This window comes from Larimichthys crocea, chromosome VII, assembly GCF_000972845.2.
Source record: "Larimichthys crocea isolate SSNF chromosome VII, L_crocea_2.0, whole genome shotgun sequence".
Classification (NCBI taxonomy): domain Eukaryota; kingdom Metazoa; phylum Chordata; class Actinopteri; family Sciaenidae; genus Larimichthys; species Larimichthys crocea.
The window spans coordinates 21549227-21568899 of NC_040017.1; the positions used below are offsets into that span (position 1 = coordinate 21549227).

The 19673-nt window shown below is 41.9% G+C and overlaps 1 protein-coding gene across 3 annotated transcripts in view; it reads right to left on the reverse strand.

Moving 5' to 3' along the window:
- Positions 1 to 941: 941 nt before the first annotated feature.
- Positions 942 to 19673, reverse strand: part of igsf9ba (immunoglobulin superfamily, member 9Ba) — a 74088-nt gene continuing 55356 nt past the window's right edge. The window contains exons 9-21 of one of the 3 annotated variants that reach the window (XM_019266344.2): positions 18664 to 18804; positions 18452 to 18571; positions 18194 to 18344; positions 16430 to 16553; positions 15099 to 15274; positions 11740 to 11966; positions 11266 to 11350; positions 11006 to 11164; positions 10515 to 10560; positions 9599 to 9685; positions 7243 to 8856; positions 3597 to 3727; positions 942 to 3507 (exon numbers count right to left, since the gene is read on the reverse strand). In XM_019266344.2, the coding sequence (XP_019121889.1) occupies positions 3299 to 3507; positions 3597 to 3727; positions 7243 to 8856; positions 9599 to 9685; positions 10515 to 10560; positions 11006 to 11164; positions 11266 to 11350; positions 11740 to 11966; positions 15099 to 15274; positions 16430 to 16553; positions 18194 to 18344; positions 18452 to 18571; positions 18664 to 18804 (3270 nt within the window). In that variant the 3' untranslated portion in view covers positions 942 to 3298. Of the gene's footprint in view, positions 3508 to 3596; positions 3728 to 5776; positions 5820 to 7242; positions 8857 to 9598; positions 9686 to 10514; positions 10561 to 11005; positions 11165 to 11265; positions 11351 to 11739; positions 11967 to 15098; positions 15275 to 16429; positions 16554 to 18193; positions 18345 to 18451; positions 18572 to 18663; positions 18805 to 19673 lie in introns of those variants that run through there. The other 2 variants (XM_019266346.2, XM_019266345.2) reach the window with 2 other exon arrangements.

A 19673-nucleotide genomic window follows, 5' to 3' on the forward strand; every position in this document is an offset into this window, starting at 1 on the left:
AATAGAAATGTGGTCTGATGACTACTCATGGCTATACTTTACAGTACTAGTAGGAATTCTACCGTCAGAACGGCGGCGGCGGTGGTGGGATGACGTGGAGACGGTTACGCCCCTGCAGTAGTGTGCTTGAAAAACAGTGCTGTTAACCAAAGATGGTAGACCTACAAGAAGTGTGTAGAAAAGATCCCCTCATGACCTGACGATGCTCTCGGATTTCCCTCCCATGTGTACTGTGGCGTGTACTAATCTAAATCAGGTTATGTTTTTTTCTCCTTTTAGGCTGGGTTAATATTCTCAATATCATCACAAATATACTTTAGAGAGGGTACCTTGGAAGCACAGACAGACATTGCAAACACACTATAGAAAACAGGTCATTTTTGAGTTCATTTGAATGTCACAAGTCTCTATTATTTGAGGTTATACTACTATTTTTCCAGTATTGTCTATCACTGTCATCGCACCATGATACTGTTATGATGAGGACCTATAGTGTCTACCGGAGCTAGTTTAGTTGCTCAAACACACAGGGCTGAAAGAGTTGCTTGTGGAAACAGAAAACGGAAAAGAAGAAGAAGAAGAAAAAAAAAGGAAAAATCTTTAGACCTCTATTCTACAGCACCACAAAGTTAAACATAGCACCAAGTCGTAATGTTCAAAGCAACTATGCCCTAACACACTTTTCTTTATCAAACTAATGTAAACACAATTTCCTCCACAGCACGTATTGTACATGACTATAGCATGTCTGTGACTCTTAGTAAAAAGTTTCCTTCAGTTTATTTGCTTTGGACACCTGAAGGCGAAAGATCAGGAGTGAATCTACATGTGTGCTCATGAACGGGCAAAATACAGTATTACTTTGTTCCAGAAATATTATTATAGAGGGCAACACACTTCTGCTTCTAAAGTTTTTTCCAATGGGCATTCACGTACTATACATCAGAGAAAATACTACTTAACTTGTGCAGCCAGCGGGCTATGGCAATAATACATTGTACGGTACTAACATTAAGGTTTCTTTTCTTCTCAGATAAAATAATGTCTGCTAAAGTATGACAAATGAGGCACCTTAAAATGTTTTAGAAACATTATCCACTTAAAGCCGTACTGTAAGCAAATACTTTTATATATAATCTAATTTCTTTTTCCTTGGGATCACCTTCCCGTATTTTCATACATCCTCGTACAAGAACGTCTTCCTGTAAAACATGGTTTGATTTATCTTTACAAATACAATACATACCATGTACAGTACATAACAAATATAGATTTTTTTTTTTTTGTCCTCGTATCTTACATCAAACCAATTTGTTAAAGTAGAATATGCACTTTGACGCTCACTTTCAGGCAATCATCACTTTCTCACTTGTCAAAAGAGTTTCGAGATTTCAGTAAGCAGACATTGAGTCGATTCATTCATGTGGATATTTGTCGGAAAATCTTTGATCTGTGGTCGGTAGCAGATGGAAATATATCTGATGTGTCTTTCACTAGCGGTGGCAATAGAAGGAAACCGGTTGTTATTGTAGCTGTCAGAAGGAACGGAGCTTAGCTCTGAACCTGTGTCGGGGCCTATTAGTTATTAACGCATACAGGAATAACACAGAGAAGCAAAACAATTTGGACTCAGAGTGCCAGCTGCTCATCTCTTCAATCGCAGCTGCACTAACGCAATGGGTCATTCAATGTTCTGTGACATCGGGACATTCATTTCCTGTACAGCAAAACATACATTCATTATCGGTTAGTGTCGAAAAATGAAACATACAGAGAAGTAGCTAGCAAGTAATATACAGTTGTTGTCGGGGTGGGCCATTGTTTGGATATTTCCCATTGCTTGTTAACATCTTTATGAACCAATCACATTCTCCTCTAACAGCTGCTGTTAAACATTAACATCCTTACTCGACTGGTTTGTTCTCTCTGCATGAAAACTCATGTGCAGTGCTTCTGTACTTTTCCACTGGTGTTATATTCATTGATTTATTTGCCTTTTTTTTAAAAAAACAATCTAACCTTCAGTTTGTGTTGTGAGTATTCCGGTTCTGTCCTATTTACTCGGATGTACACAGTTGAAACAGGTACCCATTTAAAATATGTCGAAAACAAAACAAACAAACAAACAAAAAAACAAGAGTTATGCATCATGTAGCATTTTCTCTCATGTGTCCTTGGCAGAGAAAGTAAAAACACACATATTCTTGGAGTCCCTCACTCCCCTAGAAGAGACAAATATGAGAAGGCGAAGGAAAAGGCAGTTTATGTTAGAAAAAACAAGAGAAAAAGGCAAAAAAAGGCACCTCGAGACGTGCCACATTTCACAAATGATTCCTTAATAATGAAATACATACTACAGTACACTTCACAATTCGTCACCCTGTTCCTCTAAACCCTACAAGTCCAACCTCTGTTGAGCGTGTAAGTCCCAAATTATTCAGAGAGTTCTCGTGAAGGCTATGATCTTTTCTTAATACGGTGCCGTAGCGACGAGTGTAAACACACTGAGCCATCGAGCACTTCAATTAAGACAGTCTTCTAATGGTTGGCATTGGATCGTAAATCAAAATAAACACAATTTTTATGCCAGCAATAACTGATAATAAAAAGCGTCTAAATTAGATAAAGTTAGGCCATATTATCCATTTGAATGAGTGTGGTGTGTGTGTGTGTGATATAAACCTTTTTATCCATACGTTTCATATGTAAAAAGGTACGTACAGTATACCACAAGAATTACAGCAACTCTGCGTTTACTCTGAGGTATATTTTGTGGTAAGAACCCTGTGTTTTAATACTGACACTATTTGTATTGTAGGAAAGGTAGACTCATGTCCATGTCCGAGGACGCACCAGGTTTCACAGTACACTGTACCACTGAAAAACCTAAGGATATGGACCCCTCAATGACCAGTGAGTGAAAAATCTTTAACGTGTTGTGACATACTCAACCAACACATTGTTATTACTGTAGGAGGAAGCTTAATTCCCTTGTTTTTACTATTTATATACATTATATATTTTCAGAGCATTTTCAAGTGAAATTCCTCAGAGACAAGTAGTGGTGACAACTCAGAAAAAGCCATTGTTCTTGTCTTCAAATAAGATCTCCGACCCCGGGGGATTCAGCTGGATGTTTTGTCCCCCGCTCCCCAAACACTGATGAACTTTTATGAGATTATAAGAAATGTATTAGCTTGATATAGGGATCAGGGAGGGCTGAGGTTGAGTTTTTTGGGGTTTTTTTTTGTTTTTTTTCAGGGGAGGTCAGTTTAGTCGAGTCCAATGGCTTGGTGGGTTAGCGTAGAGTCCCATAATTTGGGCCCTCAGAGTCTGCACTGGCCAGAATGCCTGTCTGGTCCTCCTCAGACTGCCTGCGATGCAGGAAGGAGGTCAAATAGAGATAGGGGTTCTTCTTGTTTTGCTTTTTCCTCTTTCTGTGGAGGTTGAGATCTTCTCCCTCATGGGGTGTCTGAGATTGCTGCTGGGTCTGAGAGGGACACGCACCTGACAGGGAGGCAAAGAGAAAGCACCATAATACACCACCCGACATATTTTCAAATCTTTTGTATCCTTTCTTCAATCATCGGACGAACCTGTTCTCCTTCCGGAGGTTGTGTTGTTATTGTTGTTGGCAGCCACTCCCTTGGCTTTAGTAATACAGTGGTGTAGCAGTGCTGGTAAGCTCTCAGACCCGGCAGGATCACTAGACGCACCTAGAGGTTCCCTGAAAAGACGAGAGACAGCACAGCACACATTGTCCTGCATTAATCCAACGTTCGTGTTCGGTCCTGTCTCAGATGTGAAAAACAAACAGAAACAGAACTTTGCTATTTCCAGTTGGTGCTATCGTAATAATCTGATGAGCTCTTGTACTTCTACTGAGAGCCCTTTCACTAAGATGATGAATTTCCACTTTCTATCTGCATGGATGGATGACAAAAGTTAGACACAAAGAAAGGAAGAAAGAGGGAAAGAAAGAGAAAAAGAAAGAAAGAATAGTTGACTTAAGGTGACAGTGGATTTGGTGAATTTATCAACTATAAAGTTTCTTCTCAAACAGTCACTATATTAAAGACCCAGTCCAGGATTTATAGGAATAATACAGACTATATATCTATCCTGAAAGGGTAAACTGATAAAAAATCACTAACTTTTCTAATTTTGGGTCCTAAATTAGAAAAAAATCAGCGACATTTTGTAGTCTTAGCAACAGATCTAAATATAAATGGGAACAAACACATTTCAGGTTTAGACAATAACTGCAATTACTCTGTGCTCACTCAGGTTTAGGTCTTTAAACAGTGACTGCTTCAGAAATGCGGGCAATATTGGTCTCTTTGCTGTATAAAACTCACAAAATGAAAATAATTTCTGGAACTGTAAAATTACAGTTCCCCTACAATTGAAGTCTAATTATAGAAACATCTTTTAAATTCTTCCAATATCACTATTTTCAGCATATAGTAGATACATGAGTCTGTGTGTGTGTGTGCGTGTGTGTGTGCCAGCATGAAAGTAAAGTGTGTGTGTTAAAATAAAAACAGCTCTTTTTGAAGCCTGAAGAACTATTTTCATTTCATGAGTGATACAGGCTACGTTTAATGAAACAAAATCTCAGAGAAAAACAATAATCACATCAAGTTAAAGTATCTTCTCTGTCATAGTATGCAGTCTGTCTAAGAAGCAGTTTTACCTCATACCGAATACTCTGGTTTTGTTGTCCATCTCTCATAGAAAGATGCAATAATATTAAATCAAGTCCAAATAACCATCACAAACTTAATATTTCGGGGGTTCATGAGGCTTAATGTTGGCTCAATGCCTTTCAAAGAACTGAATACAAACAGCTTCAAAACCTGACTTAATGTTGCATTAAGTCAAGTTGTTGTGCCACACATGTATCGTTTCAAAAGGCATAGGAACACAAAGCTTTAGAGATGCTGTCCATCACTTGTCACTGTGGAGAGAGAGATTGAGAGCCATTAGCAGAGAGGGGGAGACAAATCTGAGAATTGCAACAGTCCTGGACAGATTGAGAACATTTCCATTGTCATAAACTGTGTGCAGGGGCCACAGTGTGTTAAATATAGTACATTTCCATAGACATGAACACTGTACAGCACACTTTCATAAACATGAACACTGCGTACAGAGGCTTCACCATGCTGACGGGAGGAGATGGCAGGAAGAGGAAATGGCCGTTAAAGAACAAGTCACATGACAGGAAGAGGAAATGGCCATTAAAAAACAGTCACATGACAGAAAAAACGAAAGCACTAAGGACAACAAATGTGACAAAGAATTTAGTTTGAGAATTGTTGTTATTTGTTTGGTCGTAGAGAGAAGTTTAGAGAATGCATGCATGGCATTTTGCACATGGAACAAAACTTTAAAGGGGAATACTCCAGTCTATCATTCAAGTGCGTCCTCTATTGATTCAAGGCTTTTTTTTTTCTTTTTTCTTTTTTTTTTTGGTGCAGGGAAACATGTCTGTATTCAAACAATCCAAAGACAAAAATGCTTCTCCACAGTCCAAAACCACTCCTCCTGCTTGCTCATAAGCCTAATTACTGCGGCCTTACGCCACAGCAGGCTTACTGTGCCTTGGAAGTGTATTGACAAATGTGTCCTGCAGTCATTATTACCATTAGTTGTACTTCACTTGAATCCAGCACAGAGACACAACCCAAAGCGATTCCCCTTTAAAGGAGAGAGTGATTAGAGCCCTCCCCCTGCTGACCCCTCCCCTCTCAGACATGGGTCCGACCCTTACCTATTGCGGCGTAGGGGACCGGGTCACAACGCTGCCCAGATAGCTGAGATCAATCAAAAACAAATCACGTAAGACCCTTACCCTCTATAAAGCAGCAGCCCTATAAGCTACCTTCCCTTAAAGGCCAGTGATAGTGCAGGAGCGAGTCTCTGCTTCATGGCTTTAGCTACTGTATGGTTGTAGCTTCTAGGGTTGTGAGGTGGGTGTGAGGGGGCGCAGGAATGTGTACAGTAAAGAAATATTATGGGGCATAGAGGTATATGAGTCTCAGCTATGTTTTTCTGTAGGTGTAAGAGTAGAAAACTTCCTGCTTTATGTCTCACAATCTGTCTACTGCACTGACCTGTCAGGTTGGTGGGAAAAGTCCCTTCTATTGAGATCTGATTGTAGTATTTCTTTAACTCAACTAAATATTTATTATCATATAATAGGTACCAATTTCTAATATGTCATCCTTTATTAATGGTTAACAAATGCTCCACACCGCTATGAGCCATAATCACTTTTGGGTTGCAAGTTTGTGGCTGCAGAACATTTGGACTTTATTATTTATTTACTTATATTAACTGTTTATTTTGACCTTTTTATTGCAATAACTTCTATAAATACTGTCTAGATGACTAAAGTTTGTGGCTGGGTTATTGAGAAACTCTTGGCCCTTAAGTAATGGTTTGTTGACATTAATAACTGTAGACCTGACTGATTTTTTCACAACCTGGCAACCCAAAAGTTGTTCTTGTTAAAGGGTTGTAACTGTTCTACATAAAACTAGTGAATCATTTATTAACCATTAATAAAGCTGCTTAGAAATGATTCAGAAAGGGGTACCTTTTTCTTTTTGTGTAATATAGTGTGATAAAAATATGTAAATGTTCATCAAATATACAGTTATATTTTTTTTAAGTTGAGTTTAAAAATAACTTTTCTAGTGATTCAAACATCTAGTTTTCATTTTCATACTTCTATCAATAATAAATCTGATTAAATTGGAATTTATATCCAGCTGATGACAATAGTTCAGTTTGAAGGTTTAAAATGGGGACAGAATAAAACAGTTTTATCAACAGTCAACTTTTCTTTAGTGTTTTATCTAAATGTTCCTGTAGTCATTATTTTTTAAAGTTGACTTTAATTTCCATTATGTTAAATATAATATTTTATGAGATTAAATGTGCTGTCAAATAATAAAAGACAGTAATACATTATGTTAAAATCAAATTGAGCTTTCACATGCCATCAGTTTTAGGTAAATGTCATTTTTATGAACTGATACAATGTGTGCTAAATGCAATTACATGCCTTCTGCATATTAATGTACAATATGCAACTTAATTATGCCTAAATGGAGACATCAAAGTAAAACTGAGGATAAATACTGAGGTAATTTGGAATAGAGAGCAGACGAGGAGACAAGTCTCCCCTTTAAATAAATATGTGACTATTCTCTACTGGAATGGATCACCTACCCTGAGGCTGATATCTGGAGCTGAGAGGGCTCTGAGGGTAGCATCTCCTCCTCTGTCCTTCTCTGGGATGGCCTCTGCCCGAACACATCCCTGCACTCCAGAGGGGGAGAGGGGGACTGGGAGGGGTAACTGGCTGCAGTGGAGGCATAGGACATGTGGGCGTGGTAACTGGGGCTGGGGTGCCTGGCGCCCTGAGTGGGAGAGGCGGTCAGGGAGGACCTCCGGGAGAAACTGACAGTGGCTGAGGGCTGCAGGGTGATCTCAGGCATCTCCAGAGACCGAGAGGTGCGGAGGATGCTGGGCCGCGGAGGGGGCCGCACTAGAATATCTGGGGAACCTGGCTGGGTGCTAAGGGGGCTTTGGGAGAGTGGAGAGAGGCGGGAGGGCTGGAGTACTAGCGGGGGTAGGCTGGGGTCTGCCCGGCGCCCCGCCCTCGGGCTGAGCCAGGACTGAGGGCTACTACTGGGGGCTGTGCTTGGGCTCCCTGAACGGGCTGCCGGGTCAGGGTAAGGCAACACTGGTACACCCACACCGTGGGCCGTGTGTCTGAGCTGGCCGAGACTCTGGGCCTGTTGCATAGCTAAACGCCTAACCGGAGGCCCCATGGGCCTGTCTCTGCCTTGGGGAGCCACAGGGACCTCCAGCTGCAGGAGTCCAGGGCTTGTTGGATCCTTTAGTGAAGGGAGGTGCAGGCGACTGGGGGGAAGAGAGTGAGGAGGGTATGGGGGTGGATCAGGGAGGTCCTGGGGATGATGTAAGGGATGGTGAGGTGGGAATATGAACCGTGGACCCTCTAGACCCAGGAAGGGTAACTCATGAGGCTGCCAGCTTTCAGGTGAGCGAGGAGGGCTGTGTGTGTGAGACAGAGAATGGCCAGAGGCAGTGTACTGATGGTGCTCCATCTCTCCACTCTCCTCGGGGATGGAGGGGTAACCAAAGGGCCCCTCAGCGGTGCCTGGCGGGGAGGACAGAGCGGAGCTACGCGGGCTGATGTCAGGCATGTAGAATGGTGGTGGAATCCCTGATTCACCGCGGCTGCCTAGATACCCATAGAATGGGCCCTGGGGAAAGCCCCGGTAGCGGGAGGCCGGGGCCTGCCCTGAGGCGTGAAGTGCACTGCCCTCTGCAAAGCTCATACCTTCCATGGGCCTGTGTAGGCGGGGGCTGTAGGTGGGGGGCTGCGTTGACTCCAGGCTGGAGGACGTTGGGGAGAGCTGGGGCCGCAGCGTGGGCATGATGGGCGGCAGAGGCCCGGGGTCAAAATCATTCTCCTCATCGGACTGCCGGAACTCAGGGTACATGTCAGACTCCTCTGCGAAGGGGAAGCCCTGGATGCGGCGGGGTGGTGGGCTCTCCATGACGAAGCGGCCATCAGGGCCGCGGCTTATCAGCTCAATAGGCGTGGTGACCTCTGCCTCATACTTGGACACACTGTATTTCTTGCTGGCTATGGCACGCTTGGTTTTCTTGTAGAAGGAGAGCTCTTTGTCTCGTTCTCTTTGAGGGCTGGGCAGCTTCCTGACGTACAGGCCTGGACCGTGGGAGCCCTCCGAAGAAAGAGAGCGAGGTCGAGATGGAGGGGAGCTCTCTGGACTTATCTTCCCCGATGATAACCTGATAAAAAAAGATGCAGACACAATGCATTGGTTTAATTAAATATAAAATACACCAGATGGAACCCAAAGGGACAGTGCGTGAAGTACTTAAAAACAAAAGAAAAGTCTCTAGATGCTGCTGTGAATGATTAGGCATGAGTTTCATTCTTAAACTAAACAGATGACACAATACAAAGCCAAAGCACTCCATCAAGGCAGCCATAATGAACTGCGTTATGATAATGACCAATTTATGGCGGCGGCAGCATCCTGATAGGACAGCTAATGAACCAAACCGGGATGACAGGATGAGAGGAGAACCAACGACGCAACCATGACAACCGTATCAAAGATCTATTGATTCTACATCTTCTTGGGCAGAGGAGAGACCAATTTTTCATATGCTGCACCAAATGGTGATGCGACGAAAGCAGATGACATCTAACCAGGCCTCATTTGCCCACACCAGGAGCAGCACAGTTGACACTTACTGGGTCACTGAATGCATCAGGTAGACATACATTATAAAAATAAAAAGAAAAGGTGCATATACACTGTACTGAACTGTACATGCAGCTGAGCTAATGCAATTTAATCCCTGTATGGTGTGTGTGCGAGTCTGTGCATGCAAATAGGCCAGCAGGTAGGCTCCACTATAACAAAGAGTCATTGTCAGTTGATAATTTCTATACAATGCATTAACCATGCAGCCAAGCCGGTGCAGTGCAGCACACTGTATTTTGGTGCAGGCAGGCACTCACAGGGGGCTGGCGGGCGGGGGCAAGAAACTGCTCCTGGCAGGCTCGTCCCAGCAGGGCTCTACCCCTGGCAAGGGGGTGAGAGGAGGCCTGCGATGGGAGACAAACGACATGGGCCTGGTTCATCCTTGACTATGCCACTTGCAGGAAGGACTAAGTGTGGACTCTCTAAACTGCCTGGACCATTTCATAAAAATAAACAAAGGTATCTGATACTGGCAATTTACCTAAAGTCTCAGGCAAAGACACATTTAATCTGGAATGGGATTCACACAGATTATTGTCACAAATGAGCTTTCTTTTGAGATTGAAATGCAGTCATACATGTACACAAGATTTACAGACAGACAGACAAATACACACATGTAGCGGATACTGTACATTAAATGTGCAGCTAAACGAAAAAAAAACAAAAAACAGCATTATTTAACACTCAGAATCATGCAGAAAGCAGACAGCGTTTGAGGTTAAAGAATACAGATGGATCAAAAATCAATACACATACTGCAGCTTGGGCACTCTGGGTAATGTGCTTAAAATGCTGACTCGGCTGCTTTGAACTTTCCTTAATCTGCCCATGATCCGCTAGAGGCTGCTACTGTCCATGTTCTTCCACACCTTTCAAGTAGGCCGAACATATAATCAATGCTTTTTTTATCCTCCACCTGGGCTTCTTGCGCTTATTCCTTTTTGTACGTTTTGACCAATATTTCATCTCTTGCCACATTTCCTCTGGCCTAAATGCACCAGAGAAACCATACTACGCGTAGTAATCAGCTCAGCTAACGTGGCTCTAAAAAAAAGACTGTGTGTATTTCCAGAATGTGAAGAGATGTTTTGTAAAAGGGTTCAGTAGAAGATGCACAGTAGAAGCCACCTCTGGCAGACTGCAGGGTCTCTGACCGCTGACTTTACTTACGGTGACTCAATGCTTTTCCTGAAGTGTGTCACCGACAAGGGAGGATCTGAGAGGACAAAAACATTTCAAATTAGCATTTCTTTTGTTGAACACTGCGAGCAGAAGTCAGAAACATGGACGAATTATGAGACAACGGGTTAAAATCCCTCCACCCGTCCAACATATGAGCAAGAAACCTGGACTGAAATGACACAAAACAAATACTATATCTTCTTGTCGCTGTTTACTGTCTGGTCATATTTTGTCTCTTTGTGGTTGTTTTCCGTCTCTTTCTCATTTGTTGTGCCTTTATATAGTCTATCCATGATCAGTTTGTTTTTATTTTAGTCATTTTGTGTCTCTCTGTGGTCATCTTGCCCATCTTTACGGTTGTTTTGCATCTCTCTGTAGTCATTTGACTGACTTTGGCCCAAGGCCCATTCAGTAATCCATCCGTGGTCAGACAGGTACTATGCTTATTACACGTAAATTATGTAGAGAGGGAGACTGACCTGGTTTACGCTTGAGTTTGCGACGGTGTTGCTTATTGACAAAGCAAGCTGCTAGAGTGCTGAACAGTACTGCCGCTGCCAGGAAACAGATAGTTGCCACGACACCCGCCACCACAGGCCGCGCCAGCCCCTCATCAGGCAACTCCGGGGGGAAGGGATCTGATGGTGCAGGCGAGGGGGTGAAATGGGGGAATTTAGTGGCAAAACTATTTTATAAGAAGGGTTAAAAATCTCTGTGTTTACTTTGTAAAGAAACGAACCTGTGCTCGACACTCCCACTACATTGCTGCTCTCACTGATCAGGTCATCCATGACAGCCATCACTCGAAACTCATACCAGGACTCCTGCCAGTGAGACACACCAAACATTTCATGTTCAAAAGGCACTTTGTCATTGTTTTTAGGTCTGTACATTATAATGATATACACTGGGAAAATTGTGATTAGCAGCGTGATTGGTATTTTCGTGTGTTTTCTTATATAAGCTTGTGATTTTTAACCAAGTGTAGTTCGTAAGAATGCAAAAAGGGCTAAAAATGATCAAATATGAGTCCACTGCATATAATAAAAATGTGGACTGTATCAAAGTATAGCAGTAAAAATCACCATTTTAAATAAATTATGCCTGGGACAATCAAAAAATGGAAATTGGATTCTGTTCACTCATTTTTCCGTCAATTACTCCTCCGACTTAGCCGCCGTGCCACGCCTCACACATCCATGTTTCTACTGACCTGAACAAGGTCTCGAGCTATGAGCTCGGTCTCAGTGGATGGGATCAGGTCATCCAGAACCTCCCACCTCTCCCCGAGGCGGAACTCCATGATATACCGGTCGATGGGCGAGGAGTGGTTGGCTGGAGGGAGCCATGTGAGAAGAACACCGTGCTGCGTGCGATTGGCTGTGAGGCACCGTGGTGGAGTAAGAAGCACCAGTGGTTCTGGGGTACCCAGAGGAGAGCCTGTGGACCAGAAACATTGAGCAAAAAAAAAGGAATGAAATTAATTCAGACATGACCCAGATAATAATAAAAAAAAATCCTATATGATCCTTTGCAGACAAATACTCTCTCTCTGAAAACCAGCTCTACGAGGCTGCATAAAGGAGAATGTCATTAGGTTTGCAAGTATTTGGTCATAAAGAAAGATGTGGGATAACCAAAGCCATTAAAATAAATCATGTGGACACCATGAATGAACCAGTACATGATGACATACTTCACAGATAACTGCTGGTGGCGCTACAAGAAAAAGTCAGAAGGCGTCATCCTCTGGGGAACATGAACATTTGTACAAAATTTGATGGCAATCCATCCAACAACTGTTGAGATATTTCAGTCTGGACTGAAGCTGTGGACTAGATTGGTCTTCAAACAGGGCTGAGTGTTATTAAAAAATGATTTGGTGGCTCTTTTTGTTATCATATAAACACTACTTTGAGTCACCCGGTTTGAAATATGGTGCATGCCTTGAGAGAGTCGAGTGGTTTGGCTCCCTGTGAATATACAACCTCAAAGGTAGTCCACTTGACCTCAGACTGAATATTGAGCGAGTGTCTCTCTATGGGCCTAAACGAAAGACTAGAACTGCTTAATGTTCGGTGACCTTCGACTATTTTTCTTTCGGAAAAGAAGCTTTGAGACCTGACACAGTTTCCCTAATTACCCACAAACAAAAATACCACCAGTAGATGCAGAAATAGATACAAAGCTCACAGTCAGACACACATTAATACACTTGTCTGTCGTACAATTTCGCCCAAAAGGAAATCTGAATATCTGACATGACCGAATTAAAACTCTTGTATGTGTAACAGACGCTGACACCATCTCATTATTGGTGTGGTAGCACAGCACAGTAACACTGTAACAAGTGGATTTGTTTTGGTTGGTTTTCAGAGAAAAAACAGCAGGAGATTTTAACAGGAATCTACAGAAATTTTTCTTTCTGACAAATCGAACACGATCTGTCACTGCACATACTTCAAACAACAAGGAAATAACATTATATGACAGACCAAACCCTTTATTGTTCACTGTCATTCATTGTGTTTGCTATCAGTGTGTGTGAACTAGGTCAGAACTTTGCAAGCTTCACTGAACCTTTGTTTAATGAAGTTAAGCTTTCCGACACATTGTTTGTTGGCGACGTGTAGCAGAATCTGGGTTTACGCTGTAAGAAACAAAACCCGTATTGTGAGGAAGTTACTGTCGACAAGTCTTTGAGATTATGTTTTGTTAAGTCACAGCGGCTCTGCTTGGTTTTACTGCTTCGCCTCAACAGTTTTTATATTTGATTTCTTCACAGCTTAGGGTCACTCGACTTCCATATTTAAATAAATGCAGTAAAACTGGACTTCTTTCTCCCACTCAGCTCAGACTACATGATTTAGTTTGATTCATAGATGCTGTTCCTGTCTTAGAGTCTGACTCAGTGCTCACACAGAGGACATTGGGTGTGCCTCCTTGTGTGCATGCCTTTATTCTTAACACCTTCACATCTTTGTCCTTTCCACTATATGGTGAAAAATCCAGCTATGCACTTTTTTTTTTTTTTCCCTTCAAGCCTCTCTTTCTTTTTGCTGAGACATTGATTTTAAATACCGTACACCTTTTAATTCAGTTTCTGTTCAGGCGGCGGCGCACAAAGACTGAGTTGGCAGCGTGCCCTTGAGGCATGAGTTGGATTACAGCACACAAGAATCCAAAAGATGTAAATACACTTGAAAAGTCAAAACTAAATTTCAGCCCGGTTGACTGACGAACCCGCTCGCTAATGCGTCTTTCCCGCGGCAAACATGGTGACTTGTCAAACACAGGTGGAACTGAGGAGATTAATGACTTGTGCATGATGGTTTATTGGCACACCTAAATGGAACAGTGCCCATTGCTCAGCTCATTAGTTACACCTGTGCCTCTCCTGCTATGACAATTCAAAATATTTGCAGTGAGAATCGTCTATTCCATCAGCATCAAAACAGACCCATCTCTGTGCATGTGCACGTTTTTCATGATTTCCTGACCTTCTTTTCTTATACAAATCTCAAGCACATTAAACGGCAGATAAAATCTTGCTTGCTTAGTCATACTGGAGCGTCATTAAAATCATTTGATGGCTTTGATGTTTAATCTTCGGAGCTCTCTTCTTTCAAATCCTGACGGGAGAGCATAAATGAGCTTAACAATGAAGGAGGCAGAAGTCCTTGATATATGAACAGTTTTAATCATTATGGAGGTGGATGGAATTAAAGCCCTGTGTTGTGCGTATCAGAGATGAAGCTTAACAGCGTGAATCTGCTCCTTTGATGTGTAAAGTGGATAAAAAAAAATATGTTACATACATACAAGGGTTTAGGTTTGTGTTCAGGCATGTCTATACACTTAAATCAATCTACTTCCTCTTCCTCTGCATGTTTTTGGGTAGGAAAGCTCATCTAATCTGTAGACACTTTCCATTTTAATGGTTGCATAACTAAAAAGAAAAACTGAAATGCATCTGAAAACACTTGTGCACTGATCCTTAAAATGTTTAAAATGTTGATAGACATGATAGATAATCTTGTGCTTGCTTCTTCGCTGCAAGGAGCTCTGTGCTTTAGGAGGTTTTCAGCTGTACCTGACTAAAATGCAGATTGAAATGATATATTTTTATATCTGAAAAAAAACAAAAAAACATGCAGAGGCAGTGGAAATACTTTGCCTGCCTTGAAAAGTCTGCAGGAGGCTCTATCTGGTGCCAGCAACATCTACAGTACCAACATAGTAGGGCAGATTGTATTAGCCTGAGAGGCAAAACCCAGGGCTCTCTGAGAGCACAGTAGTCATTGATGTTGACTGAAATAACCATATCAATGTTTTTAATGATCTTCTCATGTCTGGATTTTGGTAGTTGGACAATCAGGGAACAAGAGATTTGAGGAAAATAATCAACTTGAATGAACAAAAGTTGTAATTTAAACATCACTTATCCTCCATACAGTGTCGATGATATCCTAAAAATTATAAATAGTGTTTCAGTGCAACTCAGCGGGTTGATTCTGAAGTCAAAACAGGAGCTGCAAACAAGGATGGAGAAACCTTTGATTAAGTGCCCACCTGCAGTGGTGACTGTCACAACTTCGCTGAATGGGCCGGTGCCCAGTTTGTTTTGTGCCAACACACTGAACTGGTACTCTGTCCCAGGCTCCAGCCCTGGCACCACCAACCAAGTCTGAGCACCAGAAACTGGCATCGAATGCCAGTCATGAGGACCGAAGTCTGTTCTCTTTGACCTGACAACAGAAATGAGACAGAAAAACAGAAAAAGTTATACACGATTTCAGAATAAGCCTGGAAAACGGTGAAGAATGTTTGAATTAGACAGTGTTGTTCAGTAGATGGGGGCTTAAAATATGCAGATAAGTTCAGGGTAACTTCCTTTCTCTTTCTTTTGCTTGTGTTTAAAGCACTTCATGGTCTTGAACTAGTCTGAGCTGAACCAGGACGGCCCCTCAGGTCCTCTGAGCCTTTTTGTCGTTCCAAAGTACTAAACAAAAACTTCTGGTGAGGCAGCTTTTAGTTTTAATGCTCGGCCTGAGGATCCGAGAGCAGCTCAACGTGTCAACATCTTTAAATATAAACTTAAAGTCTCTTTAGCCTGACCTTGATTTGAATCTTTCAAGGCTATCATTTATTTTATTTGAAGTTAAACAGAGCAGAGAAATAGAAGTCGGCTCTCACATCAACTACATTCGTATTCACAGAAATAGTCAATCTTGAGTAATCAATCAAAGTTTTCATTGTCTGGTTCATTGTTTGTTTGTCCCATAGATTAATGGTTTCACATACAAGTTTGTATGCATAAGTGTGGACCGTGCACCAAAAACATAATGTCTCCAACTACATAAAAATATTTTCAAGTGCTCAAAATGTCTAATAAACACATAAAATGTGTATTGTTTGGTCATGACTGTTTTAAAGGCACTGCACACCTCCACATTGAAAAGGGAACATTTTGTTCATATTGGTGATTTGCCAGAAGTAACTTCAGTTCCTGAATCCAGAGCAAGTTTGATTTTTCACTTGACGAGTGACAATACCTAACTTTCTCCCGAGGAAACAAAGTCACTTCAAATGATTCATCTTCAATTTACATATTACATTTTCGTCAGTTCACTGCAGCCGTATAAATGGCATGAATTCACTATGTCACTATGAAAAAAAACAAAAAATCCCAATACAAAGCATGAATTATGCACGTGCACAGCTACTGAATACTCAGAGAAATGTGCTGTCAAAACAGATCTGCTGCGAGCTTCTGATTGAATTTCATATTTTATCACCATCAGTGAAAAAAGGGAGAGAGAAGAAACAACCCTGTGTGTGTGTGTGAAACAAGGGGCGATAACGTTCAGGTGGCGTTTCTGAAGTTAAGTAAAAGCACTTACACTGGACCGTACCACACAGAGAACGTCTGTTCGAAGCCGCCATCGTAACCTGGTTCCCAGGACACATTAGCAGAGGTCGTTGAGGGCAATACATGGATATTGCCAGGAGCGTGTGGGCTGGTGCCTGAGTGGTTTTATAGAGACGGAGACAGAGGGAATAAGATCATTTAAAGGGTCGTTATCATTTAATATTATTTGCTGTGATTAAACTAGAGCTATCCTTTTAGCATGCAAAGTGTATTAACATTTGATTCAGTTAGACTTAAGTCAAATAATGCACCACAAGTCAAATAAGGAGCATTTTGTTAGTGTTTTCTCCCCTGAAATGTTGTGCAGCATCATGTGTCTGCCTGCTCTTGCTTGGTGGATAATGTCTTTGCCGTCTGTGGTGGTGACCAGTGTAAGGTCAAGTTCAAGAGCAGCAGTGCTGTCTGCAGCCCTGCTCATCCCACCCACGTAACAGCTGTGCAGTGTGGCCCGAAGCCAGTTTACTTCTCACTGGGATAAAAGAGAGAGAGACCTGAGCGTTGGTCTGAGGAGCACAGCTGGGACACCTGTCAGCTGAGAGCTGTCCACACGGAGGCAGGCTGAGCGCTGCCAACGTCTCCATAGGCACTGGGGCAATGGGCTACTGGGGCAGACTTAGTGACCTGATCGCAAAACCCAGACTTAAAGGAATAGTTCGACACTTATTCACTTTACTGGCTAGGGTTAGGTGAAAAGATTCACTCATTCATTCATATTTAACATACAAACATAAGTAGTATCAGGTTTCTCATCTAACTATGAACGAGGAGTATTTTTTTCAAAATGCTGAATCATTCCTCCAAAACACATTTGTAAGTCTAGACTGTAGCTTTAGGGAATACTCAAGTCACACGTACTGCTCTTCACCGCACAATAAAATTGGTCATAAATTTAATAAATGTTTCCGCGGGGAAGAGCAACATGTGCATAATGAGTGAAAATAATGCCCGACCAATCCCCATCCTGCAAAACACAGGACTTCTGTGCCTCTCATTGCTATACATATGTATATTTTAAATCATTTGCATTGACCATAATGATTATTATACGTTGTTGCACCTCCAGAAGCCAGTTCAGTGAGGCTGTCTCATAACTTCTCCTCCAAATGGCTGCTATTACTGCTGTAAAGACGTCGTCACAGCTTAAGCAAGCAAAGGGGATAATCAGTGCCGCAATCTCAAATTGGAATCGGAGAAGACTACAGTTATAAAGGCTACTTAATGACACTGTGATTAGTTATTAAACTCAGAACCCTATAATTTGCATTATAGCTTTTAAAAGAGACTCTCTAAAGTGTTCAATTGGAGACCTTCCTGTACCACAACATTTATACACACACAGAATGTCACTAACAATGCAATGTTTGTGTATCCACACCTGCGTAGCCCGTCATAACTCTGCTTGTCTTTGTCAATAATCAGTTCAATCAGTCAATTCAAGAGTAAAAAAATGTGCTTGGTAGAGTCTGTTGTGACAGAGCTTCAGCAGAGGGTGGATAGCATACTGTAGTTACAGATTCACTTTTTAAATGGAGCTATTACAAATTAGATCTAATGAAATTTTAATGATGCCCAGGGGGAAATTGGGTAGAGGCAAGGTGTTTGAGGGATGATGGTCTTGTTCTTCATGCAACTCATTCCAACCACAGAGAAAAGTGGGATCACAATGAAGTCAAAATAACTATGAAAAGGTAAGCTTTGTTGAGCTGGTGAGCTGAGAACACTGTGCAGATTGTACCGATGACTAGGATACGCGTGCTGGCAGTGATGCTCGTGACCACATTGGTGGCTACACACTCCCATTCTCCATGGTCCTCCTTGCTGAGGGACAGAAACTGTAAGCTGCCACTGGGTAGGATGTTGTGCTTACTCTTGCTTGGCTTCCCCACCTTCAATGGACATGGAAATTACAGCGACATTATGAATGAGTGCAAACAAATATTTCAGGATATATTATTATTTGTTTATTTCATTATTATGTGTTTGCTCACTGCACCTTTCTCCAGGTGATGGATGGTATATCAGGGTCTCCAGAAGCAGCACAGGGGATAACTAGCTCTCTCCCAGCCTCCTGACGGTACTCCCCCCCAGGCCTCACGTTAAAATAAGGGGGATCCTGCATAAACACACAAACACCAGACCAATCACAGGAACATCAATCTGTGATAACACATGCAGAAAATGAACCAGACATGAGCAGTGATGTACCTTTAGCACCAAAGTGGCAGGGGGGGACATGCCCATGGTACCCAGGGCGTTGTAAGGCACACAGGTGTAGGTGCCCAGGGAGTCTTCTGTGGCCTCCGCCACCCGGATACTTCCATCTGGCATCAGGCTCCAACCGGGGTACTACAAGACAGGGGGGGTTTGATTTTTGCTTGATTTCAGGGGTTTTCCTGAAATCTCAGGGTCCCATCAAAATGTTTTTGAACTGCACAAGAAAACAAAAAAGCCCACAAATTAAATTTCAGATGAATGAGACGCGAATGTAATGCGATGCAGACCCTCGACAGCAGTGACAGTGGATCAGATAGTAGATAAATAGAGCGAAAGGTAGAAAACAGAGAGATACTGTATCTCTTTGGCAAATTCTTTACACAGACAGGATCTTACGGAAATGTCAACAAAACTGAAACAATAATATTTGTAGTTGTTGCTGGAAGATACGGTATTTTCAAAGATTGCTGGATAACTGATCAATATCGCTGTTTAAGCACAAGGTACTTTCACTTAACCCTCGTAATGTCCTCCCGATTGTCATACACCTTTTGTCCTCTGGGGTTAAAATGACCTCGCCTGATTTGACTGTTATTTAAACTATATAGTATAAATTGTCAATCAATTCCGTGTTACACCTTTAGTCTTACTTCAGTCCACCCCATTAATACAACCCTCCTGGCAACAGGATATCTGTCACAGGACAGCAGTAGGCAGATCCTTTAACTAAGTAAAAGTAGCAATACTATAATGTAAATAAACTAAAATCCTACAAATAAAACAGACAAACATTAAAGAGGATGCATTCATACAGGGCACCAGGGGTCATTTAATGATTTGATGTGTATAGAAATGATGTAAATCATATAATGCAGCCTTCACAGTCAACTCATTTCATCCCAGTTGAATATTAGTGGGAGATTGCATTAATAAACACTCAAAAATGTCCTTAAATCTGCTCATAACTACATTATATTGTCATAAATCACTCATTAAGTGAA